The following is a 12,499-nucleotide window of genomic DNA, read 5'->3' as shown; positions in this document are numbered from 1 at the left end:
TGAGTTTATTGTTTTAGTCGAGCTGTATCTTTAACCATCACAATCCAAACCTGGCGTAGATACACAGAAATAAGACTTAACTCATGTTCTGGTTTTGTAGATAAAACTAGAGGAAAATGTTTAAATGTGAATAAAACATTGACTCATCTATTCCAACAATAAAGGGAAATTAAACATCCCGGTGAAAGCAGAGTGTTTTGTTGTATGAAACAATGGACGGGCTGCTGATGAGTCCACTTTATTTAAATGTACATGAAACCAGTTCCCAAGCGCTCCCCCTGACGTTTTATGTGCAAAGACAGATTTACAAGAAGCGAATAAGACGATGTGTAAACGCGTCATTAAAAGTTCCCGAATCCGATGATTGATTAGATTTTATTTCTCAAATCGCCCTCCAGACTGCGTCCCGACCCAGAATGCATTTTGACAAGGTCTTTGAAAAAGCGGCGCGGCTAATTCAAGATGGCGGAGATGGACCAGCTGTTAGACGAGAGTGAGTAACAACACAAATTCAAGGAGTTCTGCGGCGCCAGCACACAAAGGTCCCCCGGCTGGTAGAAATACACATTTAGCGACGAGCCGCTCCTCCTGCACATAATGTAACAGCCTAAGTTGTATTTGGAGTTCGTGAAGTAGAATTTAAGACGCAAAGAGATACCGGTTTGTCCGGTCGGCTAACGCTTGCTAGCACCAGAGGCTAACCATGGCTAATGTGGGAGTTGAGCAAGTTACTTTAGCCCGACCGGGTAAACAAATAACGTTAGCTTAGCTGCGAGCTAACGTCTGCTAACCCCACACCGTGCGCAGCAATAACAAAAGGGGCAGCTGCTACGCCTCTATTTCACATAATACACATGCTAACCGCTCGCTGCCTGCCTCGTCCAGTGCTTCGGTCCTCCGTGGCACCGCACTGGCATTTAACGGTGGTTAGCGCTGGTTGTGGTTACATGGTGACGCTTTGTGTTGACAAGCTGGTGGAGGTAAGTTAACACCTGAAATAATCGCGTTACTCGGCGCGATCGCAGTTGATGTCGCTCGAACACTTCTCCAGGTTTGCAAACCCGAGGTACCGTTAGCTTGCTCGGCTCGTACCTTTTTGATATGATCTGGCCAGCTGATGTTGTACCCGGGCTTGACAGCTCAAACCGGGGGTAAAGGCCTAACAGACTGCGCTAGCATCCACAGCATCGAACCCGGGTTTAACCCAGCTGTCTGGTGTCGGTGGTGTAAAGCACAGTCTGGCACACATCAGCCATTTACATGCGTTTATTTTGATGATCAGAGAAAATGTATCGTAGTAAATCAAAACTATCAAGCATGGTGTGATTATCCTTCTCATCGCAGTGGAATGATTCATTACAGGTTTACAGCATTTTTATATTCAGTGTAATAGCTCATTTGTGAGTTTATTACGACCAACTAGCTAAAACTAACACAGACTAATCCATTTGATTATAAGAATAATGTTGACAGGGGTTCCTATTGTTATGCCCACCCTGTTCAAATCAATTGGTGCAACACTCCCACTTCTTTGTGTAATGTAGTACAGCACCACAGATGACATCTACCTGAATGACTCTGCTTGTCCCTTTTAACAGGTTTAACAAGAACTGAGCATTATGACTGTGGGTAATGTGGCGTTTATTACAGAACAGTTGTATTAGACTACAGTGTTCCGCATGCACTGGCAACTGAGTTCATGGGTGGTTTAATGCTGTTGGTGTGATACTTTGGATTGATGTCGCCCAATTTCCCTTTTCCTCAGGTTCCTCAGCTGAGGCACTTGTCAGTCTAAAAGGTAATGTGGTCACTTTCTGTGTCTATCATTCTCTTGTTTTGTTCTTGGCACCGTGTGTGCTGTCACATTGAGAACTACTGGAAACTTCAGGGTCATTCCTCATGCAGAATCATACTTACACTCTTTTCTTATTTTTCTCTTTATCCCATCTGTATGTTGCCTGACATATGCTATTGGTTTCCTGTTTAACCTTAAGTCCCTCATTGGATTAGACCTCCATGACCCGCCATAATGACAAGCTGACAGTGACAACCAACACCACTTTAAACAGCCTTCTATACAGTGGAAGTAATTGTCATAATTGTTTCCAATGCAGTTTTGTCTCTTTATCTGCAAAAATAACAATATGTTCAATTTAGAAAATCCTCTATTCCAGAACATTTATTTGCATTTTTTTAGATTTGAGTAGTGTTTTTTCTGGTGGTCTTGCCCTATTTTAAATAAATGCATTGGTTTCCTTACAGAGGGTAGTTTGTCCAACACTCTGAATGAAAAGAACAACTTCCCAAGAGCTCACAACACCAGGGGACGACATTCCTCCCTCACAATGGATACAGTAAGAGACATGATGTTATCTGTTAGTTTTAAACTTGTGAAGAGGAAGTAATAGAGGAGATAACATATTATATACATGCTTAAACCATAAGTTTAAACCATAAGATAAAAGCACGACACAAATGCAGAACTAAGATTCAAAGTTATTTGGCATTGTCTGTTACACAGTAATTATCTTATTTATAATATAGAAGTGTTGTTGTTGGTTTGATTATATTATCTGGTTGCGGTCCATTGATGATCTTATCAGCTGCTGTTGAGTCCTGTCTTTGCAATTGTCTACTCTACCGGAATTGTTTAGTAAATGGCTTCATTAAGTTTCTATATTAGTGTGATGTTGGAACTGAAGCCTGAACGATTTATCAGTTGACCCATAAAAACCAAACAATATGAGCCTTTCACAGAGTTATCAGTGTCAGCAGTTTATGGTTAAACTTGTTTGTCATAAGGGTTAGATAACTACATCTTAGGAATCATTGCAACATGTATATCAACCAATATATCAGTATGGGGCAATTTCTACTCCCTAATATTAGTATCGGCATCCGGCCCCAGAAATCCATATCTGTCGGGCTCTGGTTGAAATGCAGTGTTCCACATGCACCTGGTTTGTATCTGTTCCTGTGCAAATCTGTGCTCCTAAATAAAGTAGTAGGCAGATTTTCTGAATGTCGATGGGACAGTTTGGAAATGTTATGCAAATAGTACAAGAGATAGTTTATTACATACTGCATGCCAGAGCAATGTGGGGTGGTGTGCTAGAGGTCGGTATTTCACCTCAACAGAAAATGATTTGTGTCTGAAAGGTTAAATCTGAAGTTCACAGCATCGATTCCTTATCATTAATACCATTGTGTGCATATATTTGTCTGAATATCCTCAATTTGTATTGCCTGATTCTGGTGCATTGTTTAAACCATATTTTCTGCACACAAAAGGCAAATAAGTGGCTCAGATTTTTTCCTCCTGCATTTTAAATATATATCTTTTCAAGTTGTAGAATAATGCAATAATGGCTTTTTTAGTCTTCCAGTATTGGTTCCCTTCATAAACTCCTGTCCACGTTTGTCCTTCCAGCCCACAAGGAGCTCAAAGAGGAGCCGGTTGTTTCGGGAGGAAGATGAGACGCCACAGCGTCTCCCCTCTAGATCCCCTCGGAGGAGCCAGAGGGTCAGCACCACACCACAGGTCAAGCCCAACCCGAATAGTTGTAATGTTAAGCTTATGTGGCCAGCAGAAAAAAAAATTAATTTTCTATTCAACCAACTCTGGCTGCCATTTAATATCCTTGTGTCGCAACTTCCAAAAACATACTAATAGATGTCCTTGTTCTGATCATGTCCAGTATGTCTATTAACAAGGAGATGGTAGTCAATGGCTAAACCTCTGTCAGCATTAAAAATGTCTGTTTTAATGTTTTTCTTCACAGAAGTTTTCTAATGTGGTGACACCTGATAAAAAGGCATCCCAGAAAATAGGGCTGAGGTTAAGAAACCTCCTAAAGCTCCCCAAAGCCCACAAATGGTGCATCTATGAGTGGTTCTATTCCAACATTGACAGGTAAGGTCCTATTTTCACCATTAGGAGATAATAATGTTAAACAGAATAAATACGCGAAAGAAGAAAATAGGCTGCCTGTACATGTGGTCTGAGTTCTGCTTGTTATAACATTAAGACTTTCTTCAATTTCATGCCAGTAAAAACCCTGAAGACATTTACTTTTAAATGATACCACTTATTTATATTGTTGAAGTGACTTTTAACTTTGATATTATTCTAATGTTAGAACAATATATCCAGACTTGCAGAAACCTGATTAGCTGTAACTGAGTACATTAAAGCTTAATTTTTTGGTTAATATGTTTCCCTCTAAAATAAATATTTTTCTGCTATCTTTTCTCCTTTCTTCCAGACCTCTTTTTGAGGGGGACAATGAATTCTGCCTGTGTCTCAAGGAGTCTTTCCCCAACCTGAAAACAAGGAAGCTGACAAGAGTTGAGTGGGGAACAATCAGGAGACTGATGGGGAAACCTCGACGGTACGCTTTGATGTTTACACTTTATTTTTCCCAACACCGTCTCCCAGAAGACGTAATCTTCAAGAAGTAATCATGTCAACCCACTATGCTCTTCTGTCCCGTCAAGGTGTTCGTCCGCGTTCTTTTCAGAAGAGCGAACAGCACTGGAGCAGAAGAGAAAGAAGATGCGCCTGCTGCAGCAAAGAAAAATTTCTGACGTGTCCAACTGCAAAGACCTTCCAGATGAAATCCCCCTGCCTCTCATCATAGGAACCAAAGTCACTGGTTAGATTCCTGAAATGTTGACTCATTACGATATTTTCCAGTAGACTGATCATTTTATTTCTGATTTGTGATCACAAAAATTTCCCACAACCAAATATTTTTCTGACTGATAAAAATGAAAGACATAGACATTATTTACAGTGACTGAAAAGCCTTTATCTTACAGGCTGGAAATCTGCAACTCAGGATGTCCCATACAAATGTTATTACCAGTACCGATTCATTTTTTCCTTCCAACAGCCCGACTCCGAGGTGTCCACGATGGGTTATTCACGGGGCAGATTGATGCGGTGGACACCAGTGCAGCCACCTATCGCGTCACCTTTGACCGCACTGGCCTGGGAACACACACAGTGCCTGACTATGAAGTCCTGGTAAGATTTGCCTGTTGTCTTGTTAAGATAACAACAGTGTTTGAGGATATAAACACAATTTGTGTTTTCAGCTTCATTTAAATTTGTTGCAACTTTTATAATGCAGTATAATTAAACACTAACAAAAAAGAAAAAGACAAAACATGAAGTTGTACAATAGCTAAGGAGTTTCTAGATACATTCTTATGCATCCATTGCTGATTTGTTTTTTTCCCCAGAGCAATGAGCCCAATGAGACGATGCCCATTTCAGCCTTTGCCCAGAAGCACCGGACAACACGATACATGCAAAACCTCATGACTCCACCAAGAGGGCCCTACCCAACTGCTGCTACTCCTGTCCTTATGGTAATTTGAGCCTACATCTGAAATTCCAAAACAGAGAAAAACGAAAAAGAATTTGATACGCCGGAGGAGACTGTGTTCTGTACCAACAGACTTAACCCCTTAAAAGCATGACCAGGTCTCACAAGTGAATTTTGAAATATCTAGTCTTTAGAGGACTTAAGAAGAAGACAGATGAGCCTGTGTCAAAAAAAAGACAGAATTCAAAGTTTTTAAAGATTTGTTTAAAATCTTATGAATTGATCTGATGATTGTCATGCTGCAAATTCAAACCAATTCTTTAGAAATAGTTCACATCTCATACCATAGCTTGCTTATGAAGATGAATGACTGCATTGTCCAATTTTTTATTAACAGGACAATGACACTCTTATCAACCAATCGCCGTGGGGGAACAAACTGCCCGGTGCCGAGGGAGATACTCTGGGAGGGTTTCCTGTCAAGTTCCTTGTCCAAGTGGTAAATCCTGTCAGATGGAGATCTTAAAGGTGACATCCTTACACTTTTTAAACTTTTGTTCTAACAAATCCTGTCTCAATTTTTCCACGATTAGACAAGGCTGTCCAAAATCCTCATGATCAAAAAAGAGCACATCAAGCAGTTGAAAGAAATGAACACAGAAGCAGAGAAGCTGGTACAGTGATATTTTTAAGAAGTTTCTTTAACACATGAAATGCTTCTGCTTCAAGTCCACTTAACTATGTTTTGTGTTTTAAGAAATCGTACTCGATGCCTATTGACCTGGACTTCCAGAAGCGATATGCAACAACAGTGCTCGAGCTGGAGCAGCTCAATAAAGATCTGAACAAGGTGCTGCATGAAGTTCAGCAGTTTTGCTGTGAGGTAAGTCAGAAGATGCAGTATAATACAGTATAGTACAGTATAGTGCAGCCCTCTTTATAAGGTGTAAATCAACGTGTGTGTGCAGCTTGCTCCGGATCAGGGCATGGTTCCAGCCGACCATCCCACAGAGCTACGGAAGCGTAGTGAAGAAGAGGCCCAGCAGATGGTGCAGCTGGGCAACTCGCTGAAGGACGGCCAGCCGAGCGTGACAAGCCCCAGCCTCACACACCTCATCTCCCGCCTCACTGCTCTGCTCCTACAGATCAAGGTGGAGGATGTATAAACACTCTGCTGCTGCTATCTACGACTTCAATCATACTTTTAAAACAGTGTTTAGCACTTAAATTTTCTCTGTCCAGAAGAATGTTTTAGCTCCATATCAGTGATAATCCCCGTCCATTAAACACATTTAAAAATGCAGATTACGTGGCAGTCATGTACACTGGGCATGTGCAGTGTAAACAGGAAGCAGATTGTTTAGTTAATAGAAGATAGAAAATACTATGAACGAGAAATAACAATGGTGAAAAGTAAGAGCAGGGATTTCTTCTCTTGGAGAACAGTGTTTACAGCGTTATGCCTTCACTACTTGCAGTTATGGGGATGGCAGTGTTTCCCGAACTTCTCCGTTTTAGGAGCTTGAAATCACCAGAGTAGTCTGAACTCTTTTAAATTTGAACCTATGTCTCGAAATGCGTAATGGGTTTCTTTCTGGTTGAAATGTATTTGTTTATATTTCTAAAATGAAAAGCAATTCAGAGGTATTAATTACATGGTGACACTTTTCTTCTGGTTTGTTTCAGTGTCTGGCAGATGGAGGAGACCTGAATTCATTTGAGTTTAAATCGCTAACAGACTCCCTGAATGACATTAAGGCATCAATTGATCCATCCAACCTCAGGTAAATGACCCTGAAATGTTTCTAGCTGTGCTGCTGTGCAGTCCAATAGATAGAACGGCCCATAACTTTATATGTGATCAAATCTCAAGCACAAGCAACGTTCTTTTCCTCGTACTATATAAGTCAGATTCACTTATGTTTTTGCTTCTTGTGTCTTTCCAGTTGCTTCCAGAATAACGTTGAGATCCACGTGGCGCATATCCAGAGTGGCCTTAGTCAGCTGGGCAACCTGCATGCATTTTCTGCCAACAACACCAATGCAGTCTGAGTACTGGCATCATCCTTACCCAACGCAGGTGCACACACACACAAACAAAACGTGTGGTCCATTAGTTCTGTGTTTTGAGGTGGAGTCTGCGAACAAAAGCCTGCGCAGGGTGTCGTGGACCCCCCACACAATCAGAATTTGGATGCCCCAGTGAAACGACTCTGTCCAGGTTCCTGAAGCTTCGCAAAAGAACAGGAGGATGTCATGAGGATATTTTACCCATCCGTTTTTATTGTATGAAAATGTTTGTGCGCCCAATTGATCACAAACCTGAAAGTCTTTCACCTTTCTCTCGCCACAAATCCATTTCTCCATACTCGCTACGGTTATTTATTGGTTTCATGTGCCAAACATTGATTCTTACAGTTTTTATCCATATTTATTTATTTTTGAGTAGGTGTGTATGGTTATGAAACAATATTTTGCTATCTCTAAAAGTTCCCCCGCTGTTATGTGTTGTGTACTGTTGCTCCACTGATGGTAAGCACAGGGGAGGCTAAAGAATGTTTTATAAAAATTGTTTATTGTAGATAATTGTACAATATCTCTGATTCTTAGGACTGTTGTCAATATTTCTGTGTATTCAGAAATGACTTTTGTAATTTTGTGTGCACTGAAAAGAGATTTTGGTATTTTTATAAAGGAGAACTCTGGGGTTTTGATGCCTTTTACTCACTTAGACGAACTTAGCGTTTCCACATTCGGCATGGCTGTTGCTGCAACCCCCCCCCCCCCCCCCCCACACACACACACACACACGAAGCCTGCTTCACCGATGTAACCCTGAAAATTGAAGTCGACAGATTTTTCCTAGAGAACCTCCTTTTTCAGTTTTGTAAAGTTGTATATGAGAGTGCCTCAGGGCAATTGTATATAAATGTTTCTTTTTATATTAAACATAATATTGCAAAGCAGTATCTGGTTTTTTACTTTTTAGTCTTTATTATCAGGTGAAAACAAATTGATAGTTTTTTTTTTACAGTTATTACTATTTTACAATAAATACTTATTTTCCTTTAATGCAAACAGCCTCTTATGATACATGTAGATCTCTTAAAATCAGCTCTTATGATACATGAAGCTTCTTTTAATTAAATTGTGGTAGATCACATAAATCCACCGAACCCAGCCATGGCCTCATTTTCCCAGTCAGAGTCTGAGTCGGTGAAGTCCTGAGCCTCGGCGGGGTGGATCGGGGAGAAATGGCTGAACCTGTCGCCTGTGGCCCTCACATGTGGATACTGGAGCTGGCATCCGTTATCCTTGGGTGACGACCTGCTGAAGTTACTGTGGGTCGGGAGGGGTGGGATCACAACTTTCATCTCTGGTCCAATGGTTTTGTTTGGAGGGAAATTGTCATATTCCACCAGAACCTGTGGCCCCTGGTTGTCTGCCAAGTTGGCCTCGATCCTGGGGGGATGCTCGCTCTCCTTCGGGTAAAGGTGGATGTTACAACACGGGACGTTGACGCTCAGCTCGTGACGCTGCATCTGGTCGGGCTTCACACCGGCTCCCTCCTTCTCGTAGATGCAGGAGCCGGATGTGTGTTCGTAGCTGCTGGGTTTGGTGGGTAGACCTGTCCGGTGTGGGTCCTCACTGTTCTGGTGCATTGAGGGTCTGAAACTGTCCTCTAATCCAAAACCACCAATCCTGTGTGGCTCTGCACTTTGATTGTTGTCATAAACTGAAAGACAAAACCAAATAGGTGAATTTTAGGTGATTTTAAGTCAAATTAAGGGTATTTCAGTAACAAATAACACATTTGTGGAGTGAAAGTATTTTTGTGGAGCCACACTACAACTGAACAGGAATACTTGAGTAAGACTAATAATTACCTTTCTCAGGACCCATCCTGCTCTGGATTTGGCTAAAGGGCCCAGCTGCTGGTGGATTGGAAACCTTCATGGACACTGATGAGCCAACCTGGCGACGAGACTTAGCTCTTCTGTTCTGAAACCACACCTGGAATTTGAGAGGGAAAGTCATTTAATCACTAATTTAATCATTTTACGACTCCTTAAATCTGACACAATTTAAGACCATTTAAGATGTCGAAATATAAAGCATTTTCCCACAGTGACTGTTAATCTTATCCCTTCCTTACTGGTGTAAAATCAGTTGATCATAATTAGGAATTTGGATCATTACCTGAATCCTGGACTCCGGTAGCCCGGTCAGAGCCTCCAGTCTCTCCCGCAGGTAGATGTCAGGATACTTGGTGTCTGAGTAAACCTTCTCCAGCACCTCGATTTGCTGCTGCGTAAAGTTAGTCCTCTTCCTCCGGTGCGTCAGTATGGCCACGCATTTATCCGGCCTGGGTGCCGAGTTTGCTGAGTTGTAGTAGTTTGTCACATCTGTGGCTCCATAATCTGAAATGAAAACACAAAATCTGTTTAGTTATCAGAGGACGAAGGAGTCAAAGGAAAGTGGTGCCGGACTTCTGCGTAATTTACGCACAGAAACGGCACTAACTCTGCTATTTTCTCCGTGACCATGAATCGGAGAAGGTACTTGTAGATCTTCTAACACAGGAGGTGAAAGCGGGGACAAGTTCATGTGCTAACCTGTGTTCACCATGTTGTTCATCTGCAGAGGCCCTTCGTGAAACATCTGGAAATGATTGAGATCCCCGACGCGCATATTCCCATGAACTGCAGACATGATCCTGTACGTTTCTCTCCCGGCGGCTGACTGAGTTTGAGAGCATGTGCGCTGGTCGGGGTTAAATCCCCCTCGCGATCAAAGGTGATGCTGTGAGGATGTGTGAATGGGGAGGCCATCAGTGGCGGCTGGCACTGCAGCGGCCGTGCAGCAACTTCAGACGTCTGCCGCGAGGCGGAGGTGTGAAGGCATCACACCTGGGTGGTGGAGCGGTGGCAGGTCGCTTTAAAGGGGTTTTAATGGAATCTGCATGTTCAATACACATCGGCAGTGAAAACATTTATCCGCTTTGGAATGGATGAAGCAATGATGGACCTGTAGCCTTCAAAGAGGGAGCGTCGCAAACTGCCATTTCCTCCACAGGTTAGAGGCGCACACCGACTGTGGTTTGTTGTTTGGTGATAACAGAACAGAGATGAAAAACTACAAGCTGTATATATATATATTTAATACTTGATCCAATTTTAGATTACACAAACATATTCCTATATATTTTCACAGGGGGCATTTCACTGAGCTATTTCATGCTCTAAAATATATAGAGAGTTATATAATAGTGATGTAATGTATATAGATAAGTCATTCTATGTACAATGTGTGTATATATACAAAATTAAGAAATAAGCAACATACAATCAATATAGCTATATTCACTAATATGAACAATTCTATATGTAATGATAGATATAGAGATCTCTCATGCTCTATAAAGGTTGAGTCATGTCATGATATAGGCCTACACAAGCTATAGAGCATGAAAATGTCTTTATATGTCATATGTAACTGTTATAGAACATGAAAACATCTCCATATTTGTCATTATGTATACAACCTTTATAGAGCATACACATCTCCTTATATGTCTTCATACATACAACTGTTATAGAGCATGTTGAAATATATGGGAATATCTTTCGTTTATATATGTGTGTGTGTGTGTGTAGAAATATATATCAATTTAATAGATATAGCAAGAAGACACTAAATGTATTTTCTTTTTTTAATAGAAATGTGTGCAATCTGAAATATACACAGATTTTGCAACCAGGCATGTTCTTACACAGTTGTATCTTTTATTTTCTTTAGGCCCAGATGTCAAAGAATATAAATTATGTTTTCTAAGTCTTCTGACGCTTGCCCCTCAACACTTATCTACAGTAACCTATATAAGAAATGACACTTCCTGTCTCCTTTCAGTGGCAACAAAGTGGATCTCAATACACAAACCCCAGTTCGAAAGTACCCAGGAGTGGTCACTTGTTGTCGCACGGCTCACCTTCATTCAGAGGTTCAGAGGGGGATCGAGCCAAGAGGACAGATAACAACACAGACAGACTAATTTGCTGCCAAATATTTGGACAGGATTTGAAGGAATGTGCTGTTGTGGTCACACCCATTTATCCATAATCCAAGATGGTTCTCCCCAGTGATTTGTGTACGTACTTGGGTAATAACTCATTACAGTTTGTGCTTCATATATAATTGCTTTGGGTGTGACTTGAATACTGCAATACAATATAAATGACTGCCAGGCTCTTTACCACATCCCTCTTCGTAGGATTTATTGGATACAGCTCTTGCTTGAGTCTTAAACAATTCTTACTCTTGTTGCATTGAACTACAATGGTTTTCTCTGGTAACTTTCATGTAGATCTCTGTGGGAAAATGACTCAAGCGCCATTGTATCGTTTCACATCCACGACGGCACTCATCCATCTCTGCACTTTGACACATACAGCGTTGTTCAGGTAGGATGTGACTGTTGGCAAAGCCGTTCACAGTTGCTTTGTCTGAGGACCCTAATTGGGTATTGCCTGTGTGCACAGACCAGATTGCTATGCTAAAATCAGGCTGTTGAAGTTCCTGATCTTTCTTTTGTGATGTTCAGTGACAGGTTTTCTCAGAGTTACCTGCAGATCCTGGAATAGACGGAGCAAAGTTTTCATCTGTGACCACAAAGCAGTCCAGTCATGGAGCTGGATTTTTGCACAATCCAGTCCCTAGTGCTTACTAGGGATCCACAGAAAAGTCCAACCTGCTTGGCAATAAAACCAGATTATGATTCCAGTGAAAAAGATCATCTCAGCAGTGTGAATGCAGGAAAATGCTGATGCACTTTTGCTTCTATTGTTTGCATGTGCTAATAATTTTCAGTTTGACAGCCAGGGATAGAGATTTGACATTTTAATTAGATTAAAAGGACACAGTTCTAAGTTGATTACTGCTGATAGATTGTAAACAGACTGCACTTTTTAAAACATCAAACAGGAGAAACACTTTGGGATTTCCACTGGCCATTTCCAGTAGACCGCTGCCTCTGAAGACACAAACAAAAGCACCTTCACACCTTGAAAGGGTGACCACTATTGAACCCACAGTTTGACCTGACCACTATACATTTAACCTGCAGACAGACAGGAAAATTATCCTTACAAGGTTGCAGGGATATGTGA

The 12,499-nt window shown here is 41.3% G+C and overlaps 2 protein-coding genes across 3 annotated transcripts; one reads left to right on the top strand and one right to left on the bottom strand.

Moving 5' to 3' along the window:
- Positions 1 to 441: 441 nt before the first annotated feature.
- lin9 (lin-9 DREAM MuvB core complex component) lies at positions 442 to 8,299 on the top strand. Of its 2 annotated transcripts, none has more exons than XM_034579825.1 (15): positions 442 to 493; positions 1,766 to 1,798; positions 2,263 to 2,354; positions 3,431 to 3,541; positions 3,783 to 3,913; positions 4,266 to 4,391; positions 4,498 to 4,655; positions 4,896 to 5,029; positions 5,248 to 5,376; positions 5,731 to 5,832; positions 5,927 to 6,007; positions 6,091 to 6,216; positions 6,302 to 6,484; positions 7,020 to 7,117; positions 7,280 to 8,299. In XM_034579825.1, the coding sequence occupies exons 1-15, from the start codon at positions 463 to 465 to the stop codon at positions 7,383 to 7,385; spliced, it is 1,641 nt and encodes a 546-aa protein (XP_034435716.1). In that variant the 5' UTR covers positions 442 to 462; the 3' UTR covers positions 7,386 to 8,299. The 2 variants fall into 2 exon arrangements, with proteins under 2 accessions (XP_034435716.1, XP_034435715.1); XM_034579824.1 differs by lacking the exon at positions 442 to 493 and adding an exon at positions 570 to 980.
- A 103-nt stretch (positions 8,300 to 8,402) lies between these two features.
- On the bottom strand, positions 8,403 to 10,076 carry mixl1 (Mix paired-like homeobox). The gene is made up of 4 exons (XM_034579829.1): positions 9,950 to 10,076; positions 9,534 to 9,754; positions 9,221 to 9,347; positions 8,403 to 9,069 (listed from the first exon to the last, which is right to left on the bottom strand). Exons 1-4 carry the CDS (start codon positions 10,044 to 10,046, stop codon positions 8,492 to 8,494), a joined length of 1,023 nt encoding a protein of 340 aa, XP_034435720.1. The 5' UTR covers positions 10,047 to 10,076; the 3' UTR covers positions 8,403 to 8,491.
- Between the last annotated feature and the right edge of the window lie 2,423 nt (positions 10,077 to 12,499).

The sequence above is a fragment of the Hippoglossus hippoglossus genome, chromosome 24, assembly GCF_009819705.1.
Source record: "Hippoglossus hippoglossus isolate fHipHip1 chromosome 24, fHipHip1.pri, whole genome shotgun sequence".
Lineage (NCBI taxonomy): Eukaryota > Metazoa > Chordata > Actinopteri > Pleuronectiformes > Pleuronectidae > Hippoglossus > Hippoglossus hippoglossus.
The sequence above is the reverse complement of the archived record's forward strand: the minus strand, read 5'-3'. Positions and strand labels throughout refer to the sequence as shown.